General features: G+C 26.1%; 2 protein-coding genes across 4 annotated transcripts; one reads left to right on the top strand and one right to left on the bottom strand.

Annotated features, from left to right (window-relative positions):
* Positions 1-341: 341 nt before the first annotated feature.
* LOC112600444 (E3 SUMO-protein ligase PIAS1-like) lies at positions 342-4,151 on the bottom strand. 3 transcript variants are annotated; one of them, XM_025347667.1, is made up of 3 exons: positions 3,878-4,151; positions 3,618-3,810; positions 342-1,633 (listed from the first exon to the last, which is right to left on the bottom strand). In XM_025347667.1, exons 2-3 carry the CDS (start codon positions 3,630-3,632, stop codon positions 386-388), a joined length of 1,263 nt encoding a protein of 420 aa, XP_025203452.1. In that variant the 5' UTR covers positions 3,633-3,810; positions 3,878-4,151; the 3' UTR covers positions 342-385. The 3 variants fall into 3 exon arrangements, with proteins under 3 accessions (XP_025203452.1, XP_025203453.1, XP_025203451.1); XM_025347668.1 differs by having other exon boundaries at positions 3,948-4,151; XM_025347666.1 differs by having other exon boundaries at positions 3,618-4,151.
* Positions 4,152-10,080: 5,929 nt separating this feature from the next.
* Positions 10,081-13,918, top strand: LOC112600479 (lachesin-like). The gene is made up of 6 exons (XM_025347718.1): positions 10,081-10,173; positions 12,381-12,610; positions 12,669-12,925; positions 13,020-13,283; positions 13,347-13,486; positions 13,841-13,918. Exons 1-6 carry the CDS (start codon positions 10,128-10,130, stop codon positions 13,879-13,881), a joined length of 978 nt encoding a protein of 325 aa, XP_025203503.1. The 5' UTR covers positions 10,081-10,127; the 3' UTR covers positions 13,882-13,918.
* The last annotated feature ends 605 nt before the right edge of the window (positions 13,919-14,523 follow it).

Raw genomic sequence — 14,523 nt, 5'->3', positions numbered from 1 at the left:
ACTAGACCTTTTTAAACACAAATTATTTAATATAGTATTTTATACAATTTAAGATAAATAATAATTTAAATACATAATTAAATTTAAATTTAACATTTACAATCAATCTGGATTTATATTTTGCTTAATACTTTCAAAGGTACTTGGCTTACAGTCTTTAAAACTGACCTCTAAGATAGTAATATTTTGAAGGTTAAAATTATTTATACAAGTTGATCCTATTCATGATAATGAACCAAGTTTATAATTTGTGATAATAACTGAATGAAGTGAAGTTGAAATATTTTTAAAAAGGACACTTCATAAAATGGTTAATATTTGTTTTTACAGTAGTTAAAATTTTTAAAATCTGCCATCTAGATTATTTTTTTTTGTGAAGAGCATTTTAAACGTTTTGATTTTTTATAATATCATCATCTTCCGAATCTGACAATATAATTACTCCTATATTTGTTGATTCACAGTTGTTTGTCCTTAAATTATTTGAAACAGCGTTTATTTTTTTTTCAGTCCAAGTGCCATCTTTTGATAAAACAATATTCTCACATTCTTCACTTAAATTTGGATTTTCAATTATCTTTAAGAAATATTCATCGATTTCCATGTTTTTAAATTTAATTCGTTTCTTACATAATGGGCACAACCACATTGGCTTTTGTTCATTCATTTGTAAGAAATGTATTGCATCAAAACATTGCAAATGTGTACATCCTATACCTCGGGCAGGCAGTTTCATTCTTAGTTTAGTTATTGGATCCTGAATGGAAATCAACAAATCAATTTCACTTTCTGCGAATTCTTTAATGCGTTCTATAGTTTTTTCAGCAACACAAAATGGTCTTTTTTTAAGGTTTACAAGCAGATTTTTCCAAATTAATTTTTGGACCACATAAACACCAACTATAAAATCACTTATTTCATTTGACCATTTAACATCTAATGAGTTCTGTGAACTTGTATTTAAATCTAAATATTCAGTTAAATCTATATGAATATTGGATTGACATGGAATGGTGTTGTTCGTTGATGACGTAGATACTTCGGATGATTTAGGGATTGACTTAGGTAATAAACATTTATGACCATTCACAGAAACTTTAAAATCGAAAGGTAAACGGTCAGTGAATGGTTTCTCTCCAATTTGTTCCAATCTTAAAATAACTCCACATTTATATGCTTTGGTGTCATTATCCCAAGATCTAACAATTAAATCTCTAGTACTTTTTTCTATATAAAAGAACTTATGTAAGGTGATAATCTGAACCTCACTCTTGCAGTACAAGGGCGATAACAATGTACATATTGTTTTAAAGAACGGTAGATCATGTTCAAAATGTAAGGCTTCATTTTGGGGTACAAGTAAATGTTCTGCTATATCTGATATATTAGATAGGTCGACATGTAAAGATTCAAGTGGCCTCATCTCCACTGTTCGAAGCCAATGGACGTCTACCATTTTTTGGATTGCCAAAGATTTTAGAGATAAATTAGATGATGTTAATAAGTATATAAGCCGGTCACGTAAAGACGATTCATTCCCATTTGATGACTGGTTTGGTATACTATCTAAAATCTTTCGTAGATGATCTAAACTAAATGAATGCACCATCTGATGAAACAAAATCTCGTCATCCTAAAATTAAATAACAAAAAAAATATATGATTTAACAATTAAAAATATGATACAAAAATAAATAATTTGCAATGTATTAACAGATAAAATTATTATTTCATTGATATAAGAAAATTCTTTATTCTTTATTTATTATTTAGCAACTCATAAACTAATCTTTGCAAGCCTTTTTCTCGAATTTAGATCATCAAAACGTAATTTTTTCCATTATTAATTTTATATAAAATGGAGCTTTACAAGGAAAATGTATATTTAATTGCTAACATCAAATCTGTTTTATTGCATATTATATTATGATAGAAACCCTGTCATAACAGAAAAACTTTTACTAATGCAATTGGAAGCAATTCTAAGATGAACATGGTAGCATCCTACACATAAGTGCATACATATTTGACACTTTTTAAGTGCATTAAGTTTTGAGCTTTAGAGATAATACTTAATCATACTTTTCAATCTACAAGTTAATATTTGGGGAGTGGGAAGGGGGAGGTTACTGATCTCAATCAATTTAATTTGTATGATTTTATAGTATCTACCATTTTTGTCATTTCAAATTAACTATAGCATGTTTACATTACATTTTATGTCAAACTCAACAAATCAGCAATTGAAATTATTAAAATAATTACAAAATCATTTGAAGATAAAGCAATGAGCAGATTAATAGATATCACAATGGAGATATGTAACATTACCAAAACCCAAAAGAGCTAGACAAGTTGACTCCAACATGAAGAAAATACTAATAATTTTTTTGATATTAAAGACATATTATGTTGTATAACATGTAATGTTTAAATTACAGTTTATTATAAAATTATCTTTAATAGTTTAACAATTAATTAGACTTACTATAATTAAGTTTTAATTAAATGACAAGAATAAATCAGAGTTATCCAAGAGACTTATACTCAATAAAAGTATCAAATATGTGAATAGAGGGGTGGGGTACGGGCCCCAGCTTAAATACGCCTCTGTTCATTCACCCTATTTATTTCTCTTTGCAATTTCCAAAAATTAAAACTGACCTTAAAGCATAAAAACTTGATGACATTAAAACAATAACAACAAATACAGCGGATAAACTCAAACTTTGTTGAAAACTTTCAATACTACTTCAAAATGAGGAAAGAAAGTTGAGATAAGTGCATAAGATTAAGTAGCAAATATTTCAAAGTAAACTAATATTAAAAAATATATTTGTTATTTTAATAGTAGTAATATAACAAAATTAAAATATTTTTTATCTAACCTCATATTACTGTTATTTATTAAGGTTTAAAAAGGAAGAAAAAAATTTACGATTTTAAACTAAGTTCATTTTTACCTTAATTAACTTAAAAAAGAAAAGTAATTTTTAACCTTAAACTTAAATTTTTCCAAATTAACTTAACCAACCCAAAAATACTCTCACAGTTAAGCTAATTATTATATATAAATGGTAATATGAATAGTTATAAAATTTGGTGATCTTGATTATTATTTTTGAAGATAGATAACCTTTGATAATTTTAGAATTCAATAACCAATCTGGTAAACAAAATTTTTAGTAAACATTTACCTCTCACATTTAAAGATCTTATTTTTTTTTGTTTATTCACATATTATTATAAAATATGATAATATAAATTATTAACAATGTTTTAAAATACAAATAAAGCATTTTAATATAATAAATAAAATATCTAAAAATTAACTAACCAATTATTTATCAAACATGCAATTCGAACAATTTTTTATGTATGAGAGTATAAAATATATTTTAAGTAAGCATTTAATATACTATAATTTCTATACATTTAAATTTTAAAATTAAATTATTTTTGATAACAATTTTATGAAGTTTTAGAATCTTAAAAAAACTTTGTAATTCAACATTTCTATGTTAATTGCATCAATAATTTTATTCACCATAGTGCATTTACAATACATATTTTATTTTAATTGGTCAAGTATATTATAACAATAATAAAGTACTTACATTTATAGAACTCATTGAGATGAATATGGCTTTAGGTTCAACACTGACCGACAAATTTTGAAGAAATAGATTCACGTTTAATAAATAAGCGAGGAATCGTTTCTTATTCAAACTATCACTAGATTAACAACTTTTGAAGTTACACCAATTTAAATACGAATAGTGTATAATGTTATAATATAACATTTAGTACCTAAAATGTGTGATAGACAAGCAATTAGAACAAAAGAATCACATGGCACAGTAAAATATAATATTACAAAAATAATATTCGAAGTTTCAGAGTTCCTGATACTGTAATTATTAGAAAAATTAAGAATGCACTCATACAAACTGTATAGTAAATTAGAATGATTTGGTTAGTGCAGAATCCAAACAGTCCAAACGAAAAACGAAGCATGACAACGAGAGGGTAACTTATTCCTGCTTGGCTACGTAATTGGTATTATCTTGGTTTATCAAACATACTCGCCACTACTTTGACACGTCATAAGAATAGATAAGGCATGAGATGCCCAAACCAAACACGTTTTATCACACGTAACGAAGAAACCGCATAGTTAAACTACAAATTATAGCGCCTCGGTAGTTGTGTAACAAGAGACATGAACTAAACAAACGTTAGATGGGCCATCTAGTAGCAATAGACCTTACTGCCATATAAAATATGGAAACACGTAAATTATTAACATATGATGTCAAGAGATAGCGCAACTACGCAAGCAATGTCAATATAAAAATATAATATATTATTTTATGTAGCTTATGGGCGGGAAAAGCAAGGTTTAAAGATAATATTATTGATAAATGATCTATAAACAGTATAAACCTTGCGTGATAGGAACATCCAAACACAGCAATGCACCTTATGCTTATGCACGTAATTATTCTTCGACTATCATTATGTTAAGCTGTATAAATATTATATCAAATCACTGTAATACGTAACATAATTGTATGTAAATGTAACATGAATCTTTGAATGAATACCCAATTGAAACCATAAAAAAAAGATTGAAACTTTTACATTTCTCTAGTGCTTCAACGTTTTCGACATAAGTAGTATATACAAATAAATATCTCAGAAACATTATTGAAAGTATTAACTGTTAAATTTAATTATATAAATGTAATAATGATTAAAATTTACAGTTTGTCATATACCTAATTTTAGTTCTTAAAACATGTTAAATCATTAAATCTATATCTAAAGTCTAAAGTATAATAATAATTCACTGTTATAAATAGTCAGTCTTAAATAATAATAACATTAGTAATAATAATTAATCAATTGAATTCCTACTTCATAAAATAGGAATGTTCGGATTCGTCACAACATAAAAAATAATTTTCTTTTTGTAGTAGAACATTATTGACTATTGAGATGTTCAGTTTCAGCTCTAGATGGTCTTAGATGAGTTTTTCTTGTTTTTGTATTTTTTATAGAGAAGAATGTGTCTTATATTTTAAGTTTTATATTTGGTAGTTCATTTATTATTTTACTAAAATCTTTAAGTGTTTCGTAATTATTTTATGTTGCATCAATAAAATCAATGAATGCTTCAATAGAAATTAATTTTTTTAATGCTTCTTTCAAAAGTTCATTATTTTTTAAATTGTTAATTTTATTGACTAGGATAATAGATTTATCTTTAAATTTTCCTTGCATATTTATTATTTTTTTATTTTACAATATATGAACTTGTATTTCATTATCTTTTTCATTATTCAATTCCAAAGAGATGCTTTTTAATCTCCATTATTGGTAGAAGCCAGAAGGTCCGAATCCTCCTATGTCACCCCCACTTTAAACCTTGGCAATAGAACTGTCTTACTGGACATTTAATCGTTTAATTGTTATCACTATATAATTATTTATATTAAATAATTCTGATTTTTTTAGTTTTACCCGCATTGTGTATTTTATACATCAATTTTCAATTTTTATTATACATACATAAGTATATTTAATAATGTCTATACATGTACGCGATGATAACTGTTGCTTTTTTGACTAAAACAAAATTCCTCAAAATCATCTAAATTTAAAACTTTATCGTTTTCATAAAAATTTTAGTAAATAGATGATAAGTGATTTAGGATAGAAAATTAAAATTAGTTAGTAATCTAAAGAGGTCAAAATTAAAAACTCTCAAGTACTATTTTTATTGTTGGATTCGTGTTAGACAACATGGAAAATGTGTTCATGTTTATTTAGGTATATTTTAATTTGTATAAATCAGCTCAATTTTCTACATTTATTATTTACAAATAATTTACAATTAAAGTGATTAAGAATATATTCAGTTATAAGGTCTTGACAAGGATAAAAGATTAAAATTTCAAATCAATGATTTAATTTCATGAATTTCATATCGTTTGTGCTATATAGTGACTTAAAAACAATAAAACAAAAAATGCTTTTGTGGCTCGGTGTGGCGCGGTAGTTGGCCTCGGTTACTCGTGTTCTGAAGTCAAGCATCGACCGGCGTCGTTAGCTTTCTCGGATGGGTGACCACGTGGATCTTAATTAATTCAACTTAACCGCTACTATAATCCAACCTTATAAAACAAACCTTACTACTGTTCTTCTTATCCACAACATGACCTTAGTTGCCAAGCATAAATAAGATGTTCGATCGCGGAACGGTTTTTTCTTTTGGCCAAATTATATATATCTCCTCGGGACACCACAGGTGTGGCAAGAGATAAGGTGTCCGGCTACAAGATAAAGCTGTGTCCAGCAAGCTCCCCCTCCGCTGTCTGGTGACAGCTCGTAAGCCCATGGCCGAATCGCTAGCCAGCTCGACGTCTGTGTGCCTGTCTTTTTACAACGGTTGACCTGAGAACAACGTGTTCGTCAACCGTTATTTTTGCGTATCGCAACCAACAAAACCACGTGTGATCACGAGGTGTCATTTTTGTTTTAACTCGTCAACGAAGAGCTTGTTTGCATCAGCGACAGTCGTCATCGGTGTCAAGGAGCCAATTGGTCCAGTGCTGTCGCCATCAGGTCCTACATTATTATTCTATTCATATTTGTCCCCTCGTGTTCAGTGGCCAGTAAAATTATTATTTGTATACTATTACGTATTATTATATATTTTCTTTTATACCTGTGGCATTGAAGGTCCTTGTACTTAAAGGCCTATAAAATTTTATTAGCGCACATTATTATAGGTGTAATTATTGTTTATTAATTTGTTATACTATATTATCTTATATGTAAATGCTCTGGGCGCCCGCATATTATTAATTATTAGTTAATGCGAACCTTTTCATATATAATTTATTTGTAATATATATGTATACTGTACGCTAGGCGTTGCAGTGATATTGTCATTCTTAAATTTTGAGTATTTCGTATATATTTATAAGTTGGTCACCCGATCCTTTGTCTATCATCTGCGCAAGTTGCGGCAGAAAACTGCCCTCTATCGTAAGCTCTGTCGCAGCGAAAACATAAGATGAGTAAAAAAAAAAAAATTTTAATATTTAATTTTTATATTTTTAAATATCTGCAAAAATAACTGATTAATTTTTAATCGATTATTGTGTAAAGCAGGGGTCAATAAGTTTAGTGTGAAGTCGCTGTAAATTGCGTCCCATTTTAATTTTTTTTGTAAATTACGACTCGGGTTTATATATACGTAAATTGCGACCTGGGTATATTTTGTATACATGTAAACTGCGGCCAAGGTATAATTTGTATAAAATCAATTTAGTTATTAAAACCAATATTTTCCTTCCCATTTTCCAGACTTAAGACTGGTAATATAATTGTTTTAGTATTGGTATGGTTAAAAATATTGGTTTTGCTGTTTTTTATTTATAATTAAAAAATGTATTTTTAGTAATAAAATATTAGGTAAAAATGTGAGTCATTAAAAAATATATTATTGAAAAAAAATTGAGAAACTGGTAAAAATTTGTAAGATAATTTCCGCACATAGTCTAACCGAGTAATTTTTTTTTGCTTGAAATTCATACATTTTTTCATGTATAAATGTTTCTTTTTCAGTAATTTTTTTTTGCTTTTTGTTCCCTGAATTCTCGAGATGATGTACGTATAACATTGCATGTTTTTTAAAATGTCAAAGAAATTAAATATGTTTGAGTGTGATGAATTGAATGAGCTGTTTTTTATGAAATGATTTACAATTATTTGTTGTACGCGTCGTTGAGGACACAAATTCGGCCCATACCTGTGGTAGAAACTCTACGTCATTGGTTAAATAGGATTCAAATATGTACCTAGTTAGTAAATTGTATTATCATATTATCATCTTATGGTTATTACGCCATTAAATTGTATGCAAAATAATCTTCGACCATAACAAAACTTAAAAACGGTAGTCCAAAAAATAATTTAAAAAAATTACTTATTTCTGTATTGTTGTGATTGTAAGCCCTACTTAAGCCCAGCTACTGTATTTTCCTGTACCAACTTTGGCCAAGGTGAAATCTACACCCTTTTACACCAATAGAATGTCAAACATGTCTTGCAGCATTGTGGATAGCCTTTTCAAAATCGGCATATAACCGAATGAGACTAAATTGTAAATTATTTTTTTTTGCTTTCTGTAACTAAATGTTCATATGCATATGAATAGCATTGCGTATTCTTTGAAGGTAGTAAAATAATATAAACCAGTAGAACATAAGACTGATTAATATTATACAATGGACTGTAAATAACTGATGATATAGTTTTGGACAACTTTAAAATGTACCAACTATAAATATAGTATCCAAATTGCATAACACTTTTAAATTGATTAATGTAGAGAAACCTACTATATTTGTTTCTTTATTATTAATTAATAAAAAATTTTCATTTTTATTTGTTTTAAATTCCATATTATCGAAAATGTTGTGTAATTTCAAAAAAGTGGCAAGTCATTTTGATAAGATAGAAGCTCAAGTATTGTGTAAATTTCTTTTTATCAAATTTACGTCTTGAGAAGTTAAAAATTCAACATCAGCATTTTTCAATTCAGTATGGATCATTTTAGATGGCCTAGTGAACATATCGCCAATGGCTTTTCTTTTTAAGGTATTGTTAAGTTTTCATCAATTTATTTGTTGTTCCGATATTTGTGTATAGTTGTGATCTATTAAACGACTTAAATAATTTATATATATATTATTATCATTGAATTTCAAAAAAAGACTTAGTGGAACACCAACGCTAAATATCATTTTTTTTAAATTTGTGAAAAATAAAATTTGAATCCATCAACCACTTTCAACGTTTTATTCTTTCGTTTTTCATAACGTAATGTTATTAAATAACATATTATGAACATAATATTATCTACAACATAGATTATTAGTTATTACTAATCTTTAAATTGTACAGCCAATTGGAAATTAGAATATACTGGATCGCGATTTACGTATGTTAAAAAAATACACAGCCCCCAATTTACGTATGTTTTTTTACAAAAAAAAAAGAAAATAGGTACATTCACTTAAATTCATCGAATTAGTCATAAACCACCGAATCAAGTTTGAAAAAAGGATCATTCGAATTTTAAGTAATCGTTTATGGACTTGGAGTAAATAATCCAATTACAGTTTTGAATTGGATACTTTACAAATTACTGTGATCCCTTATTTTTAAAACACTGCTTAATGACAGCGAAAATGATACAGCTATAGTCAGGACAATGAAAATTGGTTACTGTCAAATATGATAGCGACGATTTTTTCTTCGATGAATAACTGAATCTGAGTAACGCGAAGCGTGATCGGTATATCATAGAGTGACCATACGTCCCGTTTCAAACGTTATTGTCCAATTTTGTTCATCATATCCCGTTGTCCCGACAAACTCCGAACTGGACGCTTTTTATCCCGTTTTTAAATGATAACTTCGTTTTAATCCCATTATTTGTATATTATTAAATAATGTTTGTAAAAAAATATAAAACAGTTTTAAAAAGAACAGCATATTATAATTATTACTTATTAATTATTATCTTATTGTTTTAATTAATTGTAACTTAGATATAATAGGAAAAAATTAAAAAAATCGTTGGTCCCGTTTTTTATTTTTATAAAAATGGCCATCCTAGTATACTAACCAACAACTAGTAAGTACTACAGACGGTTTCGTTTTTATAGACCTTTTTCCCATTTTGCATTTGTTATTGCTTTATTCATATTGCATAGTAGGTTATAATAAAATGTAAATACATTAAATTTAAAATTCAAAATACGCGGGTTTTTTTTTTTTTATTATTTTGCGAAGTCATTATAGAAATACACCACCGGGATCGTTTACGTCAGCAACCAATTTTCATTCTCCTGACTATAACCTATGCCTTACTTACTCAAACTGCTTTTATCATTTTGTGATTTATCGTTAAGATAAACACTTGTTAGTCAAACATTATTTTTCCTGTTTTTTTAGCCGAATAATTTTGGCATTTTCAAATTCCTTTCTGTGGAAGAAAATTAAGTTTATTAATATAGTTACATCAATAACATTACTGTTATTCCAAAATGAAGTACATCTATGGAGTACTATTTTTACTATGTATCAAGCTCGGTAAGTACTTGTTAATCACACAGCACAAATAATAGCGGTGACGTCAGATTAACAGATGCTCACAATCTACACCTGTTGCGAACTCCAATGGTTGAGTGATTAGGATTTTTATCCCGCCATTATTATTATTATTTTTTACTTAACTTACTTATTATTGCACTAATTACGTATGTCTGTACTATGATTTCAAACTTTTTCTTAGTTCTTTGTCCTAAATCTATGTACATCAATAGCATCAACAGAGCACCAACATTTTATCTAATGTGATTCCTACCTATGTCCTATGACCTACACTAATCAGTAAATTACCTACCACTATTATCCGTTATAAGAAATGCTTAATATTGTGAAATTTTTAGTAATTTTTTTGACTTATGCTTTTATTATAAATTATAATTTATACAGCAGCAATAGATATAGTAGGTACCAATCTTTGTTTAAAGTTTTAAAAGTTTTAATAACTGCTAACTAAGATACCTAATATACTTACTTATTATATTTTAATCAGTAGTTAACGAACTAAGAATTTTATTTGGCTTTGAGCACTAAAATCTTAGGATTTAATTATTATATCCCAAAAATTTGAATAAAATTTAGGTTTTTAACTAATGAACAATGAATACACAAGCTACAGCTCTGCCAAACACATTTAATACCCATGTTATATATTAAAGAAAAATAGATACTTATTTCTAATAAATAAATACAAAAATATGGTTTACTAGGTATACAATAGAATTATGTATGTCATAATAAAAACATTTTTAATTAATAATTTATATAATATTTTTAACCTTTATTGCACAGTTACTTGTCAGTAGTTGCTTTTATAGTATTTATGTTTTAATATATTAAAATAAAATTCATACTAAGCAAATATATTAAATTTGAATTTAAAAGATGATATTATATATTATTTTTAACTTTTCTTTTTACACAATTAATACTTAGTACTGAATCGGAAAATATTATAGGATTCAAAAGAATAATAAAAATAAACTTTAAAGTAAATTATAAATAGGAAAACTAACCAACTAACCAATAAAATATTAAAAACAAAAAAAATATAATTATAAACATTAAAACAAACTTATGAGCAATTAAATTTTTTATTTATGTGTATCATAATTAATTTTAAACAGTGATAATCTCATACAAATATATTAGGGTTTAAACATGATATATGCAAATACAATTTTTTAGTTAAATTTACTTATATAAAACTAGCTACAACTATTAATAATAATATTTTAAATATATACTTCAATATTAAACAAATAATATAAGTATATTATTATTTTGTTTTAATAATTAAAAAAAAAATTTATTTACTTTCTTAATGCGCTATTAATCTTAGAATTACTAGTTAAATTTAGTAATTATAAGATACTTATTAATTCATACACTATTCTAATAGAAAAATATGACACAAGATAAAATCATAATATGTGTACATAAAAAAATACATAATAAACTTTGTTTTTGAATACTTTCAATAAATTGTTGTATGCTTATTAGAAATTCGCTTATTTTTCAATATTTTAACACTTAAAATAATATAGTAAAGCTTTAAAGTGTTCAAACTGAACAAAGAAAAATCACAGTTTTTATGAATACACAAGTAAATAAAAACCACTTAAAGTTGTATTTTGTTTAGTTCTCTTATGGGTATGTGTCTTTTTTTTACAAACATAGTAAATTTATATTCTACTGAATTTATGGTAATGAATATTAATTACATTATAGTCAATTGATCGTCATAAAATTTAAAAATTTTATTGATAAATAAAAGGGTTTTTTTTTTATACTTTAGTTTTATATGAGTGTTTTATGTGTATTTTATATTTTTTAAATTTTACATAATATTATAACTTGCTCTACAATTAAAATTAAAATTTTACTTTTAAAGGTTCTAATACATAAAATTACTATAATATTTAAACTAATAATAACACAATGGATTCTGCTGAATTTAAATTTACTGTGTCTCATAAAATGATGACAACAACGCATACTCTTAATTAAATATCAATTTTATAGAAAATTTTTTTTTTTTTCAACATAATTACTTATTACTATAATGCAATAATACCTATAAAATAATATTATATATGATACAGGTTATATTATATTACAAATTATTATGTTTAAAAATGTTGCAATGTTGCATAACTTAATTAATAACAAAGATTCAATTTTAATTTTAGCTTATTCTCAAAGAACGCCAATTATAACACATATTACACAAAAACTTATAAAAGATATTGGCGATACAGTAGAATTAGCATGTACAACCTTTAATACCAAGGGTTTCAATGTTTTATGGGTTAAAGTTATCCAAGAACCTATTATATTTTCATTTGGAAGTACACTTATTGTAAATGATCCAAGAATATCATTGATACAAGATATAGATAGCAATCAATATATATTAAAGGTAACTAGAGATATAATTAAAAAAAAATAAATGACTCATTTGTCTATTATATTTTCAGATAGATTATATTCAGGAAACCGATGCCAGTATCTATCGCTGTGATGTGGTAATTGGGATTAACAACAAAATATCTGCTTATACTGAATTAATAGTGCGTAAAAGGCCATTTATATATAAAAACTCAACCAGATCATTAGTTGTAATAGAAGGTCAATCAGTGCAACTTGAATGTTATGCTGGTGGGTATCCTAGACCAAGAATTTCTTGGAGACGAGCAAACAATGCAATTTTATCTATAGGTGGATCAATGTATAGGTACCAAAAATAATAGAAAATGCATAAACAAATTAAATACAATTTATATACTAATAATTACAAAAATTAAGCATACCTATATTTTATCTTCTAGAGGTAATGTTTTGAAAATTCCGGCTATAACAAAAGAAGATCGTGGAACCTATTACTGTATAGCTGAAAATGGTTTTGGAAAAGGTGCCAGACATAATATTGCCATAGAGGTAAAATTTGCTCCAGTTATAACTGCTTTACAAACTAGTTTGGGACAAGCTGTACATTTTGACATAGATCTTAAATGCCGTGTTGAGGCATATCCTCCACCAGCTATTGTTTGGTTAAAAAATGGAGTAGAATTATTCAATAATCATCATTACAGGTACACTCTTAATTGTTTTTATTGTTTGATTAAAATTTAATGTGGTTTTTTTTAAACATTTAGTATATCATTAACTGCTACTACTTACGAAATAACAGACACTACTCTACAAATTATCACAATTGAAAACCATCAATATGGTGATTACATCTGCAAAGCATCAAATATATTAGGAACTACTGAAATAACAATTACTGTTTATGGTAAATATTCTTTTCAAAAACATTAAAACTCTTATGCATTTCAATTTGGTTTGCGTAAGTTTTATAAACAATATGAAATGATTTAAAATTTATGTTTGTTGGTGTGAAATTTATAAAATCAAACTTTTACACAATTTATCTCTGAATTTTATTATACAAATACTATAAAATGAATAACTATAAATGTGTATGGTATTACAAAATATATTTATTTATTAATATATTTTATACATTTATTTTACATTTTAACTATTATTATTCTGGTTTTTACTAAAAATATAGTTATTATTTCAAGGTTTAACACAATTACATTTTTTAGCAATTAACATATGTATTATATATTTTATTTTACAGAAACACTATTACCAGAATGTCCTCCTGTCTGTGATGATTAAACATTATTATACTTAATTGTCCAAGCAAACTGCTGTTTTATTCTAGCTGTAACTATTTACCTATATTTTATTCACGTACATATAATTATCATTTTTCTGTCCAAAAACTAATAATAAAATTATAAAATAACATTAAAAGAATTTTTTTTCAGATCGAATAATTTAAATTTAATTTAAAAAAATACCATTTTATTTAACATCTAAGCTAAAGATATGATAAGCTTGTAATGTATTTTATTTATGTAAATAAATTTTATTTGTTGAAAATAATTTGATTAAAAAAAAAAAACAAAAAAAAAAAAAATGTATTGCAGTAGCGTTTATTACTTGTATATTATTTAATTGTATGTCATTAGTTTTTCAAATAAGTGGTTAATTATAAAAATAAATTATCTTAGCTTGAACACAGTAATTAAAAGGCTATGTAAAGAATATTATTTTCAAGACGGAGACTGTAAGCTTCGCAGTTCTACAATCTACTGACACTAAACATTGTGATTTATACGCCAAACATTGTGTCGTCGTGGTCTCCTTAGATACATATCATAAGTTATTACTTTATTAAACATTTCTTATGTTACCTACATTTATATTTTCAATTATAATTGCTATTTTATTTGTTTAATATGTTTGAGGTTAATT

Source organism: Melanaphis sacchari, unplaced genomic scaffold (assembly GCF_002803265.2).
Source record: "Melanaphis sacchari strain LSU unplaced genomic scaffold, SCAv2.0 Contig64_pilon_pilon, whole genome shotgun sequence".
Classification (NCBI taxonomy): domain Eukaryota; kingdom Metazoa; phylum Arthropoda; class Insecta; order Hemiptera; family Aphididae; genus Melanaphis; species Melanaphis sacchari.
This window is presented reverse-complemented; position numbering and strand designations above follow the sequence as displayed.

Excerpts from the sequence above, each read along its gene's own strand:
- LOC112600479 (XM_025347718.1), top strand. The coding sequence starts at position 10,128 with ATGAAGTACATCTATGGAGTACTATTTTTACTATGTATCAAGCTCG. Across the intron at positions 12,611-12,668 it reads GCAATCAATATATATTAAAG|ATAGATTATATTCAGGAAAC; the intron begins GTAACTAGAGAT and ends TTATATTTTCAG. Across the intron at positions 13,487-13,840 it reads AATAACAATTACTGTTTATG|AAACACTATTACCAGAATGT; the intron begins GTAAATATTCTT and ends TTTATTTTACAG.